At 39.0% G+C, this 22,192-nt stretch overlaps 1 protein-coding gene across 1 annotated transcript in view; it reads right to left on the bottom strand.

Annotated features, from left to right (window-relative positions):
• MAPKAPK5 (MAPK activated protein kinase 5) overlaps window positions 1-22,192 on the bottom strand; it is a 46,169-nt gene that overhangs the window by 21,463 nt on the left and 2,514 nt on the right. Inside the window, exons 2-7 of the mRNA XM_007170903.2 lie at window positions 8,250-8,323; window positions 7,690-7,765; window positions 6,799-6,896; window positions 4,928-5,036; window positions 3,404-3,493; window positions 2,558-2,653 (exon numbers count right to left, since the gene is read on the bottom strand). Of these exons, the coding sequence (XP_007170965.1) occupies window positions 2,558-2,653; window positions 3,404-3,493; window positions 4,928-5,036; window positions 6,799-6,896; window positions 7,690-7,765; window positions 8,250-8,323 (543 nt within the window). The remainder of the gene's footprint in view (window positions 1-2,557; window positions 2,654-3,403; window positions 3,494-4,927; window positions 5,037-6,798; window positions 6,897-7,689; window positions 7,766-8,249; window positions 8,324-22,192) is intronic.

Raw genomic sequence — 22,192 nt, 5'->3', positions numbered from 1 at the left:
GTGATTTAGGCAAGATCCCAGGATTCAAGGGATCAAAAATCATTTATTTCTCTACAAACTATAAACAAACAATTGGAAAATGAAATTTTTAAAAATAACATTTCCAATAATTTCCAAAAACATAAAATACAGGAAAAAATTTAAGAAAATAGGTATAAAGCCTATACACTAAGAAATATAAATGTTTCTGAGAAAAATTAAAGACCTAAATAAATGGAAAGATATACCATGTTCATTGAGTAGAAGACTTTATATTGTTAAGATGTCAATTCTCTCCAAATTCATCTATAGATTAAAAACGATTCAAATCAAATCCCAGGAGGCTTTTCTGTCATAGAGAATTGAATTCTAAAATTTACAGAGAAATGCAAAGGATCCAGAATAGTGAAAACAATTTTGAAAAAGAATACATCTGAAGGACTTATTACACTATCTGAGGTCAAGACTTAATATAAAGCTACAGTGATCCAGATGATATATAGACATATGTATCAAAAAAACAGAATAGAGCCTAGAATAGACCAACACATATATGGTCAATTGATTTTCGACAAAACTGCAAAATAATTCAATTCGACAAAACTGTAAGGTAATTCAATGAGGCAAGGATAGTCTTTTCAACAAGTGATATGGAAACGACATCCGTAAGAGAAAAAAAGAAGCTTGACCCTTTATACACACACACACACACACACATACACAAACACACACCTCAAATGGATCATAGTCTAAAATGTAAAAGCTAAAACTATAACCTTTAATAAGAAAACATGAGAAAATCTTCATCTCCATGGATATGGAAAGACTTCTTAGGAACAAAAAGCACTAACCATTGAAAAAACAAATTGGTGAATTGGACTTGATCAATATTTAAAACTTCTACTATTCAAAAGATCATTAAGAAAACTGATGGGGACTTCTCTGGCGGTCCAGTGGCTAAGACTCTGTGCTTCCAGTGCAGGGGGCATGGGTTTGATCCCTGATCAGGGAACTAAGATCCCACATGCCACGTGGCACGGCCAAAAAAAAAAAGAAAACTGAAATGCAAGCCACAGACTGAGAGAAATATTCATAATAGATATGTTGTAGGCAGAATAATGGCCTCCCAAAGAAGTCCTGTCCTAATCCCTGGAACCTATGAATATGTTACCTTACATAGTAAAAGGGACTTCTAAGATTTGATTAAATTAAGGATCTTGAGATGGGGGATTATCCTGGATTACCCAGGTGGGTCCAATGTAATTGGACCCGGTCACAGTCAGAGAGACTGGAAGATGCTACCTATGCTGCTGTCTTTGAAAATGGAGGAAGAGGCCACAAGCCAAAGAATGCAGGTGGCCTCAGAAGCTGAAAAGGCAAGGGAATGGATTCTCCCCTAGAGCCTCCAAAAGGAACACAGTCCTGCTGACATCCTGAACCATTTCAGACTTCTGACCTCCAAAACTGTAAGGTAATAAATGTGTGCTGTTTTAAGTTACTAAGTTTGTGGCAATTTGTTACAGCAGCAGTAAAATATTAATACATATATATGACAAAGAACTTGTATCCAGAATATAATAAAAACAATTCTTATATCTCATTAATAAAACAACACAAAAAGGGCAAAAGATTTGTACCCATACTACACAACAGAATGTTGTACCCATATTTCACAACAGAACAGCCAGTAGACACATGAAAAAATATTCAACAACAGTAGCCATCAGGAAAATGCTATAACTAAATCCATAACGAAATAACACGAACATACCTACCAGAATGACCAAGATTATAAACACTAACAAACATAAGTTGGTGATAAGAATGTGAAGAAACTGGAACATTTACATTACATTAGTGGTGCATACAACCATTTTGGAAAAAGATTTTACCTAAAGGGGAGGGGTATGTCCCCCAAAACTCGTAAATGAATGTTCCTAGCAGCTTTATTCCTAATGGTGAAAAATAGGAAACAACCTCAAATGGCCATCAGTCAGTGAATGGATAATAAACAAATGTGGCTTGGTCATATGATGGAATACTACTTAGCAATAAAAAGGAACTAATTACTGATACATACAGCAACATGGATGAATCTCAAAAACATGCTGAGCCAAAGAAGTGAAACACAAAAGGTACAGAGTTCCATTTTTATGAAATTCTACAACAGGCAAAACTAACCAAAACTAACCAATAATGACAGAAAGTAGATCAGTGGTTTTAATTAAGGGGATTAAGTTAGGAGCAGAATGACTGCAAAGGCACACAAGACAGTTTTTGAAGTGATGGAAACGTTTTGTATCTTGACTTTGGTGATGTTCATGCAGGAGTATCCATTTGTCAAAACTCATCAAACTACACTTAATGTAGAAGTATTTTATTGTATATTAATCATACTTCAATAAGGCTGCTTTTAAAAGAATAAAATGCCTGCACCAAATTAAGCAGCCTATAGGTTTATGAAGCTGAGTCCTCCTTCCATTTGTAATATACACCCACTCATGCTGTGGAATGGAAGAAACGTGAGTCTACAGGCAGCCTGGTGACACATCCTACGGAAGAAACAGCACATGCTTACCTGAGGTGCTACATAATATGGGGTGAACTGAGGTGTCATCAAGTCACCTTGGTCAATTTTGGCAAATCCAAAGTCACACAACTTCACTGGGGCATCCTGAAATAAAACAAATGGGAGTCACTGCTCCATAGTTCTCGGAAAATGTTAAAGGAAAATGCAGGTGCAAGACATGTTACCTTAAGCTCTCAGGAGTTTCTAGCTGAGACCTGAACCTATGAGTAGCATGTCCTCACTCTGGAGACAATGATTCATATTTAGAAACTGTTCTTAGTAATACAGAAGTAAGGAATTTCTACCCACTCACAGTTATCCCTGTTTTATAACTTGTAAAGGCAGCACTAAAATCAAGATGCTTCCTGACTCTATTGTCCCATTATCTCTCATCAATCTAGGGTGCTGCTTCACCCTCAACATCAGCTTCATGATAGCCAGAGTAAGTTATCTGGTGGGACACAGTGCACAGGGCATGGACTGGGGCTGGAGAGGAAAACACACCTTATGAGGGTTAACACTAAACACAACCATTAAGTTCCAAGGTAACATATAACAGCATATAGATTCCTGCCCCTTCCCAAAGTCCTTCCAAATAATACCCAAAATCTAAAGTCCTTATGTACAAACACATATCAGTGTCATCCAAAATGATCGATGCCAGGAGTATGGTACAATTTCTCTGAGCCTCTAGCGAGGGAACAGATATGGGAAAAGTAAGCTGCTTGAAGCACTTTGGCCTAAAGCCTCTTCACCATGGATTCAGAGCACTCCAAACATATACACACCTACACACTGTTCCTGAACTATACTGAGAGTAGCAGCACTAAAATACAGAAGAGCAAGTCATCTCACCAAAGAGTTATCCTTGAAGAGCAGATTTTCAGGCTTGAGGTCTCTGTGTGCGATGTTTAACAAGTGACAGTGCTGTAGAGCCAAAGCTATCTGGAAAGGACATAATGGAGCAACCATATCTTAGAAAAGATAGCTCTTTAATTCCCCTGGTTTAGAGAACTCAGGATGTTAAAAAATGATCCTTACTAAGTCAATTAAGACTGTGGTCAGTTTTCAATTTTAAAGCAGAAATTAAGTGAGACTTCAGATATCAAGAAATAGAAATGAATTAAGCTGTATTTTGTTCAACAAAAAGAAAAAATACAACAGTAAAACAATTCTTTGTCATAATAAACTGATGGTTAAATCCTGTATGAAATGGGCAAAATGAAATACTTGCACTTCCATTAATCTGAGATGTCACAAGTACTGCAAAGCAAACACTGGGCCAGGCAGTCTTCAGAAGGTCTGGCTTCCCCCTAGCAGGGCAGCAGCACTAACGCCTGACTCAAAGGAAACCTGCACTCTTCAGGGAGCCCAACTTGAAGTTCTGCTTTCAAGAACAACAGAAAGCAGCTGAACGGATTTTCCCACCTGATGTTCTAATCTGTTCGTCCAACTGGTTGAAAATGTTGCCTGTTTAGGTGGATTTAAACGACTTTGGTTTTACAGAAGATTATCAGAGCTCATCCTTTAGTCCTAATATTTGAAAAATACAAGCTATAATTTTTAAAATCAAATAGAACAGATTTTATCTGTTCTTTAACACTCTGTATGGAATTGCCTTGGCATTCCAAAAATCAGTTCCTCCCTACCAGAAAGGAGGCGTCAAAAAATGCTTGAGGCTCACAGAAAATTTGGAAGAATTTTTTCATTAAGAACCAGTGGGCTATGTGTCCTGCTTCTCTCTGCTTTGCTTGCTTGGCCTGAAGAGAAACCTTGAGGGTTTAGCTTTTTCATCTCCTCATGAGGTTATTTCCAGTTGGATTCCTAGTATTGTTTGTGACGTACATCATCCCTCTAGCAATAAAATGTGATGTCAAAATAGAGAGAACATAAAACCAGGAATAACCCAGAATTACAAAGACCTTAGACTACTATTAAAATCTGATGAGAGAAAGGTGACTCATAAGCAAAAAGTATCTTATATGTAATTGCCTTAGAACATATTTTTACACCATACAGTCTTTCAGGTAGTATCACTAGCATTTTATCTCAAAGTCCAATAACAGTGCTTGGAAGCTATACATCTAAAGATTATCTACAATCTAAAAAGGAGTTAAGATTACCTTCCTTCCAGAGTTTACTTAAATCTTATCATAGGCAAACAATTGAAAACCACTTAAGAATACAGGTCCCCCCCCACCAAAGCATAAAAGGGGGTCACATTCCTCCTGTCAAGGCATCTTTTCTAATTACATAACAAAGCAGGCAATGAGAGATCAAATAGAGCTTTTCTTCAAGCTTTCTTTTATTCCCCCCAATGAAATTGTGCTTGTTAACCAACACTGTTGGCAGTTTGATTGGTACCCGGGGTTAACTTGCCTGCTTTGTTACTTGGCTGGCTTGCTTCTCTGTAAAGTGCCGGTGCTGGCTGATTCTGTGAAATAGCTCTCCCCCTTCCATCATCTCCATTACAATTAAGAGTCGAGCCCTGTTTGAAAGCATTTGATTTTGTTAAGTTAAAAAACAAAACAAAACAAAACAAAACTGAAACATCAAGTAGCTAACCTAGATACCTCATCTACAAAGTGTTACTACTTCCTAAATCTAGTCCTACCAAGCCCCTTTGAGTTGGATCCCTTGTCACTACCAGCTGGACACTATGAATGAGGACTATCCCTGACCTAAAGGTTTCTAAGGAGCTAAAAGAAAGCAGAAGAGTTAGTTTTGAAGACAATGATGATCCTTTTGAAGATTCTGTACTTAACTTGTATATACATTTTAGGGAAGCTACACTGAAAGTGTATCGAAAACAGAATACGACTTTGTTTTTTGTTTTTTTTTTAAATTAATTAATTAATTAATTTATTTATTTTTGGCTGTGTTGGGTCTTCGTTTCTGTGCGAGGGCTTTCTCTAGTTGTGGCAAGCGGGGGCCACTCTTCATCGCGGTGCGCGGACCTCTCACTGTCGTGGCCTCTCTTGTTGCGGAGCACAGGCTCCAGACGCGCAGGCTCAGTAGTTGTGGCTCACGGGCCCAGTTGCTCCGTGGCATGTGGGATCTTCCCAGACCAGGGCTCGAACCCGTGTCCCCTGCATTGGCAGGCAGATTCTCAACCACTGCGCCACCAGGGAAGCCCCAGAATACGACTTTGTATAGGACATGAATATCAAGTCATTCAGTTGGGCTGTCTTGGTTATTCACTCTCGTGTGTGTGTGTGTGTGTGTGTGTGTGTGTGTGTGTGTGTGTGTGTGTGTGTGTGTGTGTGTCTCTCCCCCTCTCTACTCCCTGCCCCCACTCCACTAGTTTTCCATACGACCCACAGCATGCCCAGCAAGATAGCCAGATAGGGTTACACAGCTACTAAATAAAAGCAAAAATTCTCATGTTGTCAAAAAAAAAATCCGAATTTTGGTTACCACTCTGATATAAATGCTTCCAGCTTCCATCCAAATGCTTTCACCAACAGAGCACAATTTTAAGAAATAATCATTTGATTTTCCATTTTTCTTTACAAATTCATCTTTTTCCATCTGGAAAACTCCTACTCACCCCCTTCAAGTCCTCGCCCCCACGTAACCGCTCTGAGACACCTCACCTCCCCAGCCTACAGAGGGCAGCTCTCCTCCTTTGTAAGCTCAGAATATTTTATGCATGCCTCTCCTTGGTACCTATCACACTGCTAGAATAATAGGTTTACATCTCAGTCCCTTCAATGGAAACCATACCTTATTTAACTTTCAATTCCCTGGAAAAGATTTAGAATGACACCCAATGAGCTTGCCAAACATTTGGAGGCTAAAAGAATGATGTTGATTTCTTCCTTTAAAAGGAATGTCAGATTCAGCAATAAGGGCTTTTTGCCATATCAACGTCTAAGACATTGCCTAGAATAATATTTGGTCTCCTTTTGCTAATTTGAAATAGAATCTGTTTTAATTCCACATTACTCAGGGGGGGCCAGGAGAGTGGGTAGGGTATAGATGAAGCAAGGCTGGCAATGAGTTGATAACTGTTGAGGTTGGGTGATGGGTACTTAAGGATTCATTACATGATTCTTTTACAAATGTTTGAAAATTTCCAAATTAAAGAGTAAAGGAGAGAAGAAAAAGAAAGAGGAAGGGAGGGAGGCAGGCAGGGAGGGAGGGAAGGGATGGGAGAGAAAGAGGGCACAAAAGAAAAGAAGACCCCACTACACCTTGGCTTACATATGGAGAGGTGGTCATATCATAATGACCCTGTGTAGTCTTACCTGGGGCTGGACTCATGAGGAAACTGTACACTGTTAGCAAACACTTCAATGATTTGAACTATATTTGGGTGTGTGGCACACATCATGTGCAGACGTACCTTAAAGAAGAACAGAGGAAATGTTTCTGTACATAGGGGATGCCAACATTTTCTCTCCAAACTTTCCCCCCAAAACTGACCACACTAGGCCTGGGGATGAGCCTATTACAGTAAAAAACCTTATCACCTGGAATGATGTTAAAAAAAAAGTGTTTTCATACACAGATTACCTCCTTAATGCTCTTTCCATGAAAAAAACCTCACCAACAGATTTATTTACTTCTACTGTCCTATCTATTAGCAAATGAAAAATTTGGAAAATAATACATCTTATTTCAGAAATTATTCATATATCCCTAAGCAAAAGAATAAGTCCTTCATTGCATATTATTAACATGTCATCACCACATCCAAATAATTTTAAACAAATGCCTATTATTAAAAACTAGAAATACATACTCAGAGTTCTGCTGCAACACCATTTCAATACACTATTCACTAGAACCTTCCTCATACTATTTTATCTCCACTCTTTAAAGACCTTTTCCAATAAGCAAAAGCTGAAGTAAACCTGAGTATTTTGGGGTGTAAGAATCGCATTAATTGAAAAAGAACAAAAGGTGGTTTGAAAGGAAGCAAGACTTTACTAACAGCTTTTGGTATTGATGGATGAAGAACTGCTTTATAATGATAACATGGAATAGCAAAAAGTATGAATATAAACAGAGTAAGTATGAACATAAAATTCTTTGTGCATCTCTGTATTCTCTCCAGGAAGCTGCCTTACTTGTAAAAAGAATAATTCTTAGGCACTTCAAATATTTAGGCAAATCAAGGCAATAAAGGACCATACCTCATTTCTAGCTTTTGGACGATCAAAAAGAATTTTCAGTGCAAACCGTTCTTGGGTAGATTTCTTCACACAGACTCTAGATTTGGAGAAAAAAGTTCAATCAGAAATCATCTAAGTTATAGTGAAAACTAATTTAACAAGCTGTTCTTTGAAAACTGTGCTTCTAATCAAAAATATATCCAGGCACATCAGAACAAACTTGCCCCCGGGGCTAGCAGATGGAAAGGCAGAGAGGCATCTCGCCCACCCTTCACAGGCCCTAGACATGTGAAATCAACTTGATGCTGGCCAAGAAAGACAGAATGGCCTCTGCTGGCTACAAGTGCTCATACAGTGGCTCCACGGTATCAACCTCTTAAATGATTCTGTTACAGATCATGTGACTTCGTCACTTAAATATATTTCTGAATGGATGAGAAAAAGCCTATCATAAATACCTCTGCTTGCTAAATTAAGGCTGTTTCACAAATCTGGCAAACCTAATGCTTCTAACTTAAGATGTATTTCGAACAGGTTCTCTTTAGAACAATTGTGTCATAGTTTGCACATGGGCCTCTTACCTAACTGGACCACTAATTCCAGCTCCCAGCTTCTGAGTCCAATTGATATTGTATTCCTCTAAAATGGAGGTTTCCTATTAAAATAAAAATGGAGGAGGCAGAGAATGATTCTCCAGTTAAAAAGCTGAATAGTTAAGCAGAGGTGGGACAACAGAAAACCTTAATGCTCAACATCTCAGCTTCTGAAAGAAGCTGATAAGTAGAGCTTTGTGTAGGGCTTTATAATTACACATTTCGCCTACAGGACTATGCTGCTAGGCATTGTTTTCCAACAAGAGAAGGCAAACTTTAGGATAAAAAGAAATTCTTCAGCTCATCTGCAAGGTCCATGTGAGTAAATACTCGTTGTGTTTTTTTTTTTTCTTGAGTGTGGGAAGACTATATTCTTTCAAAATGTTTCACTACTAAGTACTTATTTGCCAAATGGTCAAGTATATTTTCTGAGATTCTAGAAAGACTGGTCTGATATATGCTGCTATGATATAGAGGTCTATATCCTTGAACAAGTTGATCAAATTGGAATAACTGAATAAATTAAAACTTAAAAGTTCAAATAAAATAGTAATAAATATCGTAGTACATTTATCTAGTTTTCAAGTGTTATTTTGAGTACAAAGATATTCTGTCACGTTCATTGTGTAACTATATTCTTCACAGTTTTAATAGATTCCAATAGCTTTCAATAGTTCCAGATAGAGCCTCTACAGTTTAATTAAAGTTTTTATGGAATTACTGTGTAGTCACTAAATATTGAGCTTCTGTTGCCATATGTTTTTAGGCAAGAAAGCCATACACTTAAACTGTGGTAGGCTAAAATTCATTTTTCAGGGTTCCACGGGTAGAACAGAAAACCAACTATAGACCGGGAGAAATTAGGCCAAAACTCATGAGACTATCAAATTGTTTTGTTGCAATGAAAATCTGATAGATTATAATTAGCAACAGAATCCTGATTCCCAGGTATAGGAACAGGATATTTGTCTACGTAACACAAACTCATTGAGCAGTTAGTAAGTGCCAGGCACCAGGATAAGTTCAGAGATGAAAACAGAGCTTCTGTCCAATGAATATGTAAGTGTATAAAACAAGCTTAGAATAGCCTTCATCTCCACACCTTCCCTGCTGCCAGTTCTTGATAAAGGTTCCCATCATATAGTAAATGCTCAATAACTATGGAATGAATGACTAGAAAGGTAGACTAAAACCAGGTGATGGAAGGACATTGATTTGCGAGGGACTAGCAAAATCATTACACAAACTCTCTTCTGAAAAACTGTATATCAGGGTTAAGGAGCTTGTCAAAGTCACACAGTGAGTTTTGGGCACTGATAAGACTAGAATCTATGGCTTTGGCCTCTTCCCCAGCATCATTCATCTTTGGCATCATCCCCAGCTATCAGGGGTAACTGCCCAGGCCCCAGCATGAGGATTAGGAATGAATCCTGCCCAATTAGGGAGGTCCCAGGTCTCCACTCACCATCTCCTGAACAGAATTCAAACCTACACTGACTGGGTTCTGCTAAAGAAATCTATACACTGGGACTTCCCTGGTGGCGCAGTGGTTAAGACTCCGTGCTCCCAATACAGGGGTCCTGGGTTCTATCCCTGGTCAGGGAACTAGATCCCACATGCATGCCACAACTAAGAGTTCACATGCCACAACTAAGGAGCCCACGTGCCGCAACTAAGGAGCTGGCAAGCTGCAACTAAGGAGCCCTCAAGCCACAATTAAGGAGCCCGCCTGGCGCAACTAAGACCCAGCACAACCAAATAAATAAATAAATATTTTTAAAAAAACTCTATACACTGTCTTAAATAAGGATATAGACTCATGGAATGAAGTACAGTTGACCCTTGAACAAGATAGGGGGTTAGGGGTGCTGGCACTGGCACAGTCAAAAATCCACATATAACTTTAGAGTCAGACTTCATATCAGGAGTTCTGCATCCATGGTTTCAAACCACAGATCATTTAGTACTGTAATCCATCTTTACTGAAAAAAAATCCATACATAAGTGGGCCCACACAGTTCAAATCTATGTTGTTCAAGTGTTAACTATAATTCTTGAGAATTCTTCTAGACCAAGAGTCAACAAATTACAACCCACATGCAAATCTATCTATTGCAGTTTTTGTAAATACTAACATTTAAAAAATAATAAATAATAATAAAGTTAAATAATAAATATATTTCTAACTAATATAAAAATAAGAATAATACAGAAAAAGTGATATTTACTGGATTAAAAAAAGATCCAACTATATGCTGTCTATAAGAGATATGCTTTGGAGTCAAACAGGTTAAAATAAAATGATTTCAAAAAATGGTGCTGGGAAAACTGGATATCCACATGCAAAAGAATGAGGTTGAACCTTATATAAAACCATATACCTAGAGACTTCCCTGGTGGTCCACCAGTTAAGAATCCGCCTTCCAATGAAGGGGACATGGGTTCTATCCCTGGTTAAGGAACTAAAGTCCCACACCCCGCAGGGTATCTAAGCCTGTACGCTGCAACTTCTGAGCCCTTGCACCACAACTACAGAGCCCATGCGCTCTGGAGCCCATGCGCCACAGCTAGAGAGAAGCCCACACGCTACAACTGGAGAGAAGCCTGCGCACTGCAACAAAAGTTCCCGCGTGCGGCAACTAAGACCTGACAGGCAAAAATAAATAAATATATATTTTTAAAAGTACCAAAAATTAACTCAAAATGGATCAAAGACCTAAATGTCAGATCTAAAACAATAAAACTCTTAGAAGACAACATAGGGCAAGAGTTTCATAACACTGGATGTGGCAATAATTTCTTGGATATAAAAACAGAGGACGGAGCCAAGACAGTGGTGTGGGAAGACACCGAGTTAGCATCTTCCCACAACTAGGGTGCCTGCCGGCCGCTGGTGGGGGACCCTGACACCCAAGGAGATGGTAGGAACCCCCAAGGGAACCAGTAGGACGTGGGGGGACAGAGGTGGGAGGAGAAGTGGAGGCCAGACAGGATCGGCGCCCTGGAGGCCGGGGAGATCAGGAGAGGTAGGTAGCAGGGGCCCTCTGGGAGGAGTGGGAGAGGAGCAGAGGGCAATCGCCTGGCCCACTCGGCCAGGGAGCCTGCTGAGCTCCCAGGGTGGTCCCCTGCCCTCCAAAGCCCCCTCTAGGCCACATGGGTCCTTGGGAGCACAGGAGGGAGACCCGAGAGATCAAGAGAGGCAGGTAGGAGGAGCCATCTGGGAGAACAGGAGAGGAGTGGAGGGTGTTTGCCCCACCCACTTGGCCCAGGGAGACTGCTGAGCTCCCAGGCTGGTCCACTGCCCTCCAAGGTCCCCTGGCCGCATTGGTCCTGGTGCATAGCAAGAAGGCCAAGAGGAGAACCAGAGAGGCAGGTAGGAGGGGCCCTCTGGGACAGGAAGAGCAGGAAGAGCAGGAGAGGAGGAGAGGAGGGCATTTGCCTCGCCCACTAGAGTCCAGGAAGCCTGCTGGGCTCCCAGGTGAGGAACCCCACCCTCTGAGACCAGGGGTGGGGGGCACGCCTGGGCCCCTTCTATTCCTTGAGCCTAAGCCCCATCCACGACAGTGCCCAGGGCCTTTTCCAGACCTGTGGGTCCTAAGCATAGGCCCTGCCCACTGCCCAAATCTCACCCTTGCGTAGGCCCCTCTCTCCACAGGAAGGCCTTTTCCCCGTTTTTTTTTTTTTTTCTCTTTTCTCTCCTCCTCTTTTTTTACTACTGTGGTACTGTTGTACCTTCCGGTTGTTGATTCATCTATATTTTTATTTTTATATTCTTTCTAACGTATCTGTTAGTTTCCTAGTCTAATTTTATTTTTTACTTTGTTATTGTTCTCTTTTTTCTTTTGCCACCCCACAGGGCTTGTGGGATCTAGGTTCACGAGCTAGGGGTCAGGCCAAAGCTCCTGCAGTGGGAGCTCCATATCGGAACACTGGACTAACAGAGAACCTCAGACCCCAGGGAATATTTATCGGAGTGAGGTCTCACGGAGGTCCTCATCTCAGCACCAAGACCCAGCTCTACCCAACAGCCTACAAACTCCAGTGCTCAAAGCCTCAGGCCAAACAACCAGTAAGAGAGGAACACAAACCCACTCATTAAAAAAAAAAAAATGAGATGGCAAAAAAATATGTCACAGATGAAGAAGCAACGTAAAAACCTACAAGACCAAATGAATGAAGAGGAAATGGGCAATCTACCTGAAAAAGAATTCAGAGTAATGAAAGTAAAGATGATCCAGAATCTCAGAAATAGAATGGAGGTACGGGGGCTTCCCTGGTGGCGCAGTGGTTGAGAATCTGCCTGCTGATGCAGGGAACGCGGGTTCGAGCCCTGGTCTGGGAGGATCCCACATGCCGCGGAGCAGCTGGGCCCGTGAGCCACAACTACTGAGCTTGTGCATCTGGAGCCTGTGCCCCACAACGGGAGGGGCCGCAATAGTGAAAGGCCCGCGCACTGCAATGAAGAGCGGTCCCCGCACCGCGATGAAGAGAGGCCCCCGCTTGCCGCAACTAGAGAAAGCCCTCGCACGAACCGAAGACCCAACACAGCCAAAAATAAATAAATAAATAAAGTAGCTATAGAATGGAGGTACGGACTGAGAAAATAAATGTTTAACAAAGATCTAGAAGAACTAAAGAACAAACAAACAAAGATGAACAATACAATAACTGAAATGAAAAATACACTAGAAGGAATCAATAACAGAATAACTGAGGCAGAAGAACGAATAAGTGAGCTGGAAGACAAAATGGTGGAAATAACTGCCAAGGAGCAGAATAAAGAAAAAAGAATGAAAACAACTGAAGACAATCTCAGAGACCTCTGGGACAACACTAAACGCACCAACATTCGAATTGTAGGGGTCCAAGAAGAAGAAGAGAAAAAGAAAGGGTCTGAGAAAATATTTGAAGAGATTACAGTCAAAAACTTCCCTAATATGGGAAAGGAAATAGTCACCCAAGTCCAGGAAGCACAGAGAGTCCCATACAGGATAAACCCTAGGAAAAACACACCAAGACACATATTAATCAAACTAAAAAATTAAATTCAAAGAAAAAGTATTAAAAGCAGCAAGGGAAAAACAGAAAATAACATATAAAGGAATTCTGATAAGGTTATGAGCTGATTTTTCAGCAGAAGCTCTGCAGGCCAGAAGGGAGTGGCAGCATATACTTAAAGTGATGAAAGAGAAAAACCTACAACCAAGTTTACTCTACCCAGCAAGGATCTCATTCAGATTCCACGGACAAATCAAAAGCTTTACAGACAAGCAAAAGCTAAGAGAATTCAGCACCACCAAACCACCTTTACAACAAATGCTAAAGAAACTTCTCCAAGCGGGAAACACAAGAGAAGAAAAAGACCCACAAAAACAAACCTAAAACAATTAAGAAAATGGTAATAGGAACATACATATCAATAATAACCTTGAATGTAAATGGATTTAAGTGCCCCAACCAAAAGACACAGACTGGCTGAACGGATACAAAAACAAGACCCATATATATACTGTCTACAAGAGACCCACTTCACACCTAGGGACGCATACAGAATGAAAGTGAAAGGATGGAAAAAGATATTCCATGCAAATGGAAATAAAAAGAAACCTGGAGTAGCAATACTCGTATCTGATAAAACAGACTTTAAAATAAAGACTGTTACAAGACATAAAGAGGGACACTACATAATGATCAAAGGATCAATCCAAGAAGAAGCTATAACAATTATAAATGTTTATTCACCCAACATTGGAGCACCTCAATATATAAGGCAAATGCTAACAACCATGAAAGGAGAAATCGACAGTAACACAATAATAGTAGGGGACTTTAACACCCCACTTACAGCAGTGGACAGATCATCCAAACAGAAAATAAATAAGGAAACACAAACTTTAAATGACACAATAGATCAGATAGTTCTAACTGATATTTACAGAACATTCCACCCAAAAGTGGCAGATACACTTCCTTCTCAAGTGCATTCTCAAGAACATTCTCCAGGATAGATCACATCTTGGGTCACAAATCAAGCCTCAGAAAATTTAAGAAAATTGAAATCGTATCAAGCATCTTTTCTGACCACAACACTATGAGACTGGAAATCAATTACAGGAAAAAAACCTACAAAAAACACAAATACATATAGGCTAAACAGTGCACTACTAAATAACTAAGAGATCACTGAAGAAATCAAAGAAGAAATTAAAAAATACATAGAAACAAATGACAATGCAAACACGATGACCCAAAACCTATGGGACGCAGCAAAAGCAGTTCTAAGAGGGAAGCTTATAGCAATTCAATCTCACCTCAAGAAACAAGAAATATCTCAAATAAACAATCTAATCCTACACTTAAAACAACTAGAGAAAGAAGAACAAAGAAAACCCAAAGTCAGTAGAAGGAAAGAAATCATAAAAATCAGAGCAGAAATAAATGAAATAAAAACGAAGAAAATAATAGCAAAGATCAATAAAACTAAAAGCTGGCTCTTTGAGAAGATAAACAAAATTGATAAACTCTTAGCCAGACTCATCAAGAAAAAAAGGAGGTGGCTTCCCTGGTGGCGCAGTGGTTAAGAATCCGCCTGCCAATGCAGGGCACACGGGTTCGAGCCCTGGTCTGGGAAGATCCCACATGCCGCGGAGCAACTGGGCCCGCTAGCCACAACTACTGAGCCTGCGCGTCTGGAGCCTGTGCTCTGCAACAAGAGAGGCCGCGATAGTGAGAGGCCCGCGCACCGCAATTAAGAGGGGCCCCCGCTCGCCGCAGCTAGAGAAAGCCCTGGCACAGAAACGAAGACCCAACACAGCCAAAAAATAAATTAATTAATTAAATTAAATTAAAAAAAAAAAAAAAAGAAAAAAGGGGGAGGATGCAAATCAATAAAATTAGAAATGAAAAAGGAGAAATCACAACTGACACTGCAGAAATACAAAGGATTATAAGAGACTACTACAAACAACAATACGCCAATAAAATGGACAACCATGAAGAAATAGACAAATTCTTGGAAAGGTACAATTTTCCAAGACAGAACCAGGAAGAATTAGAAAATATAAACAGACCTATCACAAGTAATGAAATTGAAACTGTAATTAAAAATCTTCCAACAAACAGAAGTCCAGGACCAGATGCCTTCACAGGTGAATTCTATCAAACATTTAGAGAAGAGCTAACACCAATCCTTCTCAAACTCTTCCAAAAAATTACAGAGGGAGAAACACTCCCAAATTCATTTGACGAAGGCACCATCACCCTGATACCAAAACCAGAAAAAGATATCACACAAAAGAAGAAAATTATGGACCAATATCACTGATGAACATAGATGCAAAAATCCTGAACAAAATACTAGCAAACAGAATCCAACAACATATTAAAAGGATCATACACAGTGATCAAGTAAGATTTATTCCAGGGATGCAAGGATTCTTCAATATAAGCAAATCAATCAATGTGATACACCACATTAACAAATTAAGGAATAAAAACCATATGATCATATCAATAGATGTGCAGAAAAAGCTTTTGACAAAACTCAATAGCCATTTATGATAAAAACTCTCCAGAAAATGGGCACAGAGGGAACCTACCTCAACATAATAAAGGCCGTATACGACAAACCCACAGCAAGCATCATACTCAATGGTGAAAAACTGAAAGCATTTCCACGAAGATCAGGAACAAGACAAGGATGTCCACTCTCGCCACTCTTATTCAACATAGTTTTGGAAGTCCTGGCCATGGCAATCAGAGAAGAAAAAGAAATAAAAGGAATACAAATGGGAAAAGAAGAAGTAAAACTGTCACTGTCTGCGGATGACATGATACTATACATAGAAAATCCTACAGATGACACCAGAAAACTACTAGAACTAATCAATGAATTTGGTAAGGTTGCAGAGTAAAAAATTAATGCACAGAAATCTCTGGCATTCCCATACACCAACAACGAAAAATCAGAAAGAGAAGTTAAGGAAGCATTCCCATTTACCATTGCAACAAAAAGAATAAAATACCTAGGAATAAACCTGCCTAAGGAGGAGAAAGACTGTACTCAGAAAACTATAAAACACTGATGAAAGAAATCAAAGATGACATAAACAGATGGAGAAATATAGCATGTTCTTGGATTGGAAGAATCAATATTGTGAAAATGACTATACTACCCAAAGCAATCTACAGATTCAATGCAATCCCTATCAAATTACCAATGGCATGTTTTGCAGATCTAGCACCAAAAAAATCTTAAAATTTGTATGGAAACACAAAAGACACTGAAGATCCAAAGCAATCTTGAGAAAGAAAAACGGAGCTGGAGGAATCAGGTTCCCTGACTTCAGACTATACTACAAAGCTACAGTAATCAAGAACACTCCCTAACACCATACACAAAAACTCAAAATGGATTAAAGACCTAAATTTAAGGCTGGACACTATAAAACTCTTAGAGGAAAACATAAGAAGAACACTTTTGACATAAATCACAGCAAGATCTTTTTTGACCCACCTCCTACAGTAATGGAAATAAAAACAAAAATAAACAAATGGGACCTAATGAAATTTAAAAGCTTTTGCACAGCAAAGGAAACTATAAACATGACGAAAAGACAACCCTCCGAATGGGAGAAAATATTTGCAAACAAATCAACGGACAAAGGATTAATCTCCAAAGTATATAAACAGCTCAGGCAGCTCAATATGAAAAAAACAAACAACCCAATCAAAAAATGGGCAGAAGACCTAAATAGACATTTCTCCAAAGAAGACATACAGATGGCCAAGGGGCACATGAAAAGCTGCTCAACATCACTAATTATTAGAGAAATGCAAATCAAAACTACAATGAGGTATCACCTCACACCGGTTAGAATGGGCATCCTCAGAAAATCTAGAAACAACAAGTGCTGGAGAGGGTGTGGAGAAAAGAGAACCCTCTTGCACTGTTGGTGGGAATGTAAATTGATACAGCCACTATGGAGAACAGTATGGAGGTTCCTTAAAAAACTAAAAATAGAATTACCATATGACCCAGCAATCCCACTACTGGGCATTTACCCAGAGAAAACCACAATTCAAAAAGACATATGCACCCCAGTGTTCATTGCAGCACTATTTACAATAGCCAGGTCATGGAAGCAACTGAAATGTCCATCGACAGATGAATGCATAAAGAGGATGTGGTACATATATATGATGGAATATTACTCAGCCATAAAAAGGAGCGAAACTGGGTCATTGGTAGAGACGTGGATGGACCCAGAGACTGTCATACAGAATGAAGTAAGTCAGAAAGAAAAACAAATATCGTATATTAACACATATCTGTGGAATCTAGAAAAATGGTACAGATGAACCAGTTTGCAAGGCAGAAATAGAGACCCAGATGTAGAGAACAAACATATGGACAAGAGAGGAAAGTGGGGGGGGGTGGGATGAATTGGGAGATTGGGATTGACATGTATACACCAATATGTATAAAATGGATGACTAATAAGAACCTGCTGTATAAAAAAATAAAAGAAAAAAGAAAAAATAACCAGAGGAACAGGCACAAAAGAATAGACAAAATGGATGTTATGAAAATTTTAAATTTTGTGCATCAAAAAACACTATTAACAGTGTAAAAAAGGCAACCCACAAAATTGGAAAAAATATTTGCAAATCATATATCTGATAAGGGATTAATATCCAGAATATGTAGAGAACTCCTAAAACACAACAAAAAAAACCCCAAATAACCCAATTCAAAAAATGGGCAAAGGATTCAAACAGACATTTCTCCAAAGAAGACACATGAATGGCCTAGAGCACATGAAAAAATGCTCAATGTCACTAATCATTAGGGGAATGCAAATCAAAACTACAATGAGATACTACCTCAAACCCATTAGGATGGCCACTATTAAAAACAACAACAACAAAACAGAAAAGAACAAGTGTTGGAGAGAATGTGGAGAAAACTGGAACCCCTGTGCACTATTGGTGGGAATGTAAATAGTACAGCTGCTGTGAAATATGGTATGGCGGTTCCTCAGAAACTTAAAAATAGAATGACTATCTGATCCAGTAATTCTACTTCTGGGTATAAACCCAAAAGAATTGAAAGCAGGATCCTGAGGAGGTATTTGTATGTCCATGTTCAAAGTAGCATTATTTACAATAGCTAATACATGCAAGCAACCTGAGTGCCCACTGATGGATGAATGGATAAGCAAAATGTGGGCTATACATACAATGGACTATTATTCACCCTTAAAAAGGATTGAAGTTCTGCAATATGCCACAACACGGATGAACCTTGAGGACATTATGCTAAGTGAAATAAGCCATTCACAAAAAGACAAATTCTGTATGCTTCTACTTATATGAAGTATTCAGAGTAGTCAAAATCATAGACAGAAAGTAGAATGGCAGTTGCTAGGGGCTGGGGGAAAGGAGGCAATGGGGAATTACTGCTTAATGGGTAGAGTTTCAGTTTTATAAGATGAAAAGAGTTATGGAGTTGAATAGTGGTAAATGGTTGCCCAACATTATGAGTATATTTAATACCACTGAACTATACAGGTAAAAATGGTTAAGATGGTAAATTTCATGCTATGTATACTTTACTAAAAAAATGAAAAAAAAAAAAAAAGAATGGAAAAAAATATACCACAAGTAACCGAAAGAAAGCTGGAGTAGCTATACCTGACAACAGATAAAACAGACTTTAAAACAGAAGATGTTAATAGAGAAAGAGAGGAATTTTTATAATGATAAGAAGGTCAAGGACTTCCCTGGTGGTGCAGTGGTTAAGACTCCGCACTCCCAATGCAGGGGGCCTGGGTTTAATCCCTGGTCAGGGAACTAGATCCCACAGGCATGCCACAACTAAGGAGCGCAAGTGCCACAACTAAAGGAGCCCGCCTTCTGCAACTAAGACCTGGCGCAACCAAATAAATAAATAATTATTGAAAAGAAAAACAAAAATAATAGTTGGCAATTTCAAAACCTCCACTCTCAATAATACATAAACTAGACAGAAAATCAGCAAGAATGTAGAAAACAACACTATCAATGAACCTGACCTGACATCTATAAAACACTCCATTCAACAACAGGAGAATATATATTCTTCCTAAGTGCACACAGAATATCCTCCAGGATAAACGACATGCTAGGTCATAAGTCTCAATAAACTTCTGAAAATTAAAATTATGTGAAGTTCTCCAACAATAATGGAATTAAGCTATAAATCAACAGAAGAAAATTTGGGAAATTTAAAAATATATAGAAACTAAGTAACATGCTTCTAAATAACCAATGAAGAAGAAATAATAAGGGAAATTAGAAAATATTTTGATCTGAAGGAAAATGAAAACACAATAAGCTAAAATGTATGAGCTGCAGCTAAAGCAGCATTTAGATGGAAACACTAAACACTGCTTTAGCTATCAATACCTCTATAACAAAGGAAGATCACAAATCAATAATCTAAGCTTATACCTTGAAAAACTAAAGAACAAACTATACCCAAAGCAAGGAGAAATATTAAAAAGTAGAGTAGAAATCAATAAAGTAGAAAACAGAAAATAGAGAAAAATCAATGAAAACCAAAAGCTGATTCTTTGAAAGGTCAACAAAATTAACAAACCTTTAGCTAGACTGACTGAGAAAGAGAGAAAAAACACAAGTTATTAACATTAGAAATGGGGGCTTCCCTGGTGGCACAGTGGTTAAGAACCCACCTGCCAATGCAGGGGACACGGGTTTGAGCCCTGGTCCGGGAAGATCCCACATGCTGTGGGGCAACTAAGCCTGTGTGCCACAACTCCTGAGCCTGCAAGCCACAACTACTGAGCCCGTGCGCCACAACTACTGAAGCCCACGCACCTAGAGCCCATGCTCCACAACAGGAGAAGCCACTGCAATGAGAAGCCCTGCCGCAACTAGAGAAAAGTCCATGTGCAGCAACGAAGACCCAATGCAGCCATAAATAAATAAATTTATTTTTTAAAAAATTCCATTCTTAATAGCATCATAAAGAACAAAATATTTAGGAATAAATTTATCAAAAGAAGATCTATACACTAAAGACTCAAACACACTGATAAATAGGGGAAAGCCCGGAAAAAAATGGTGAGTTACACCATGTTCTTGGCCTAGAAGACAATATTGTTAAGATGGCAACTGTCCTCAAACTGACCAACAGATTCTATGGAATCCCTGTCAAAACCCCAGCACACTTTTCTTGGTAGAAATTGACAAGCTGATTCTAAAATTTATTTGGAAATACAAAGAACTTAAATAACCAACTTAATTTTTTTATATATAGAAACATTCAGTTTCCTAGGTTTTTTGGGGTTTTTTTTTTGAGATTTGTTATCTATTTATTATATTTATTTTTGGCTGCTTCAGGTCTTAGTTGCGGCACACAGGATCTTTCGTTACAGCTCACGGGCTTCTCTCTAGTTGCGGCAGGCAGGTTTTCTCTTCTCTAGTTGTGGTGCGCAGGCTCCAGGGCATGTGGGCTCTGTAGTTGTGGCGCACGGGTTCCAGAGTGCGTGGGCTCTGTAGTCTGCGGCACGCAGGCTCTCTAGTTAAGGTGTGCAAGCTCAGTAGTTGTGGCACGCGGGCTTAGTTGTCCTGTGACATGTGGGATCTTAGTTCCCCAACCAGGGATTGAACCTGCATCCCCTGCACTGTAAGGCAGATTCTTTACCGCTGGACCACCAGGGAAGTCCTGCCAGCTTAATTTTGAAAAAGAAAAACCAAGTTGGTTCTCATGCTACCCAATTTGAAAACTTACCATAAAGCTTCAGTAATCAAATCAGTGTGGCACTGGCATAAGGATAGTCATATGGATCAATGAAACAGAAAAGAGAATCAAACAAACAAACAAAAACAAAAAAAGAAAAGAAAAAGAAAAAAGGAAAAGAAAAAAAAGAGAATCCAAAAATAAACTTATACATTTATGATCAACTGATTTTCAACAAAGGTAATTCAACAAGCAAAAGACAATGTTTTGAACAAATGGTCCTGAAACAATCCCATTTTGGAAAAGTTTTGCCATTTCTTAAAAAGTTAAGCATAAACTTACTGTACTACCCAGTAATTCCACACCTAGGTATTTACCCAGAAGAAAATGAAACATATGTTCACACAAAAACTTGTATGGACAAGTTTTATTTATCATTTTATTCATAGTAGCTAAAAACTGGAAACAATCTAAATGTCCATCAACGGGATAAACAATAAAAAGATTCCTGAACAATAAAAAGGAGTGAACTACTAATGCATGCACTAACATGGATGAACCTCAAAAGTACAAGTAAAAGAAGCCAAACACATAAGACTACATATTATATAATTTTGATTATTTGGAATTTCTAGAGAAGACAAAAGAATAGTGACAGAAAGCAGTCCAGTAGTTGTCTGGGGTGGGGAGTCACAGTAGAGGCTGACTACAATGAGGCAGAAGGAACTTTCCAGGGATGGGGGTGGGGTGGGGGAGAGGGAGGCGAGATAGAATAATTCTAAAACTGGATTGTGAGGACAGATGCACAGCTCTATAAATTTACTAAAAATTACTGAATTATACACTTACCTTGGGCGAATTTTATGGTATGTGAATTATAACTGCAATTTTTTTAATGTTTTTAAAACTAAGGAAATGAATTTTCATTAAGTTCATAAAGTATTAAAAACTCTGCCATATACAATAGAAAACAAATATGTAAGGCAATCTCTAATCCCAAAATGCTCATTATCCAGGTTTAGCTAAGTGACTTGGGAGTAGTGAAGTCATGGCCTATGGCAGTAGAGACAGAAATGAGAAGACAGAGCCTATGGTTGTAGCCAGTTGGCCTTATCCTAATACCTTAAAGAGTAATAGGATGAGATTTTAAAGTCCAATCCGCCCACTCTCAGGTAATCAGGCAGCA

Source organism: Balaenoptera acutorostrata, chromosome 13, assembly GCF_949987535.1.
Source record: "Balaenoptera acutorostrata chromosome 13, mBalAcu1.1, whole genome shotgun sequence".
NCBI lineage: Eukaryota > Metazoa > Chordata > Mammalia > Artiodactyla > Balaenopteridae > Balaenoptera > Balaenoptera acutorostrata.
This window is presented reverse-complemented; position numbering and strand designations above follow the sequence as displayed.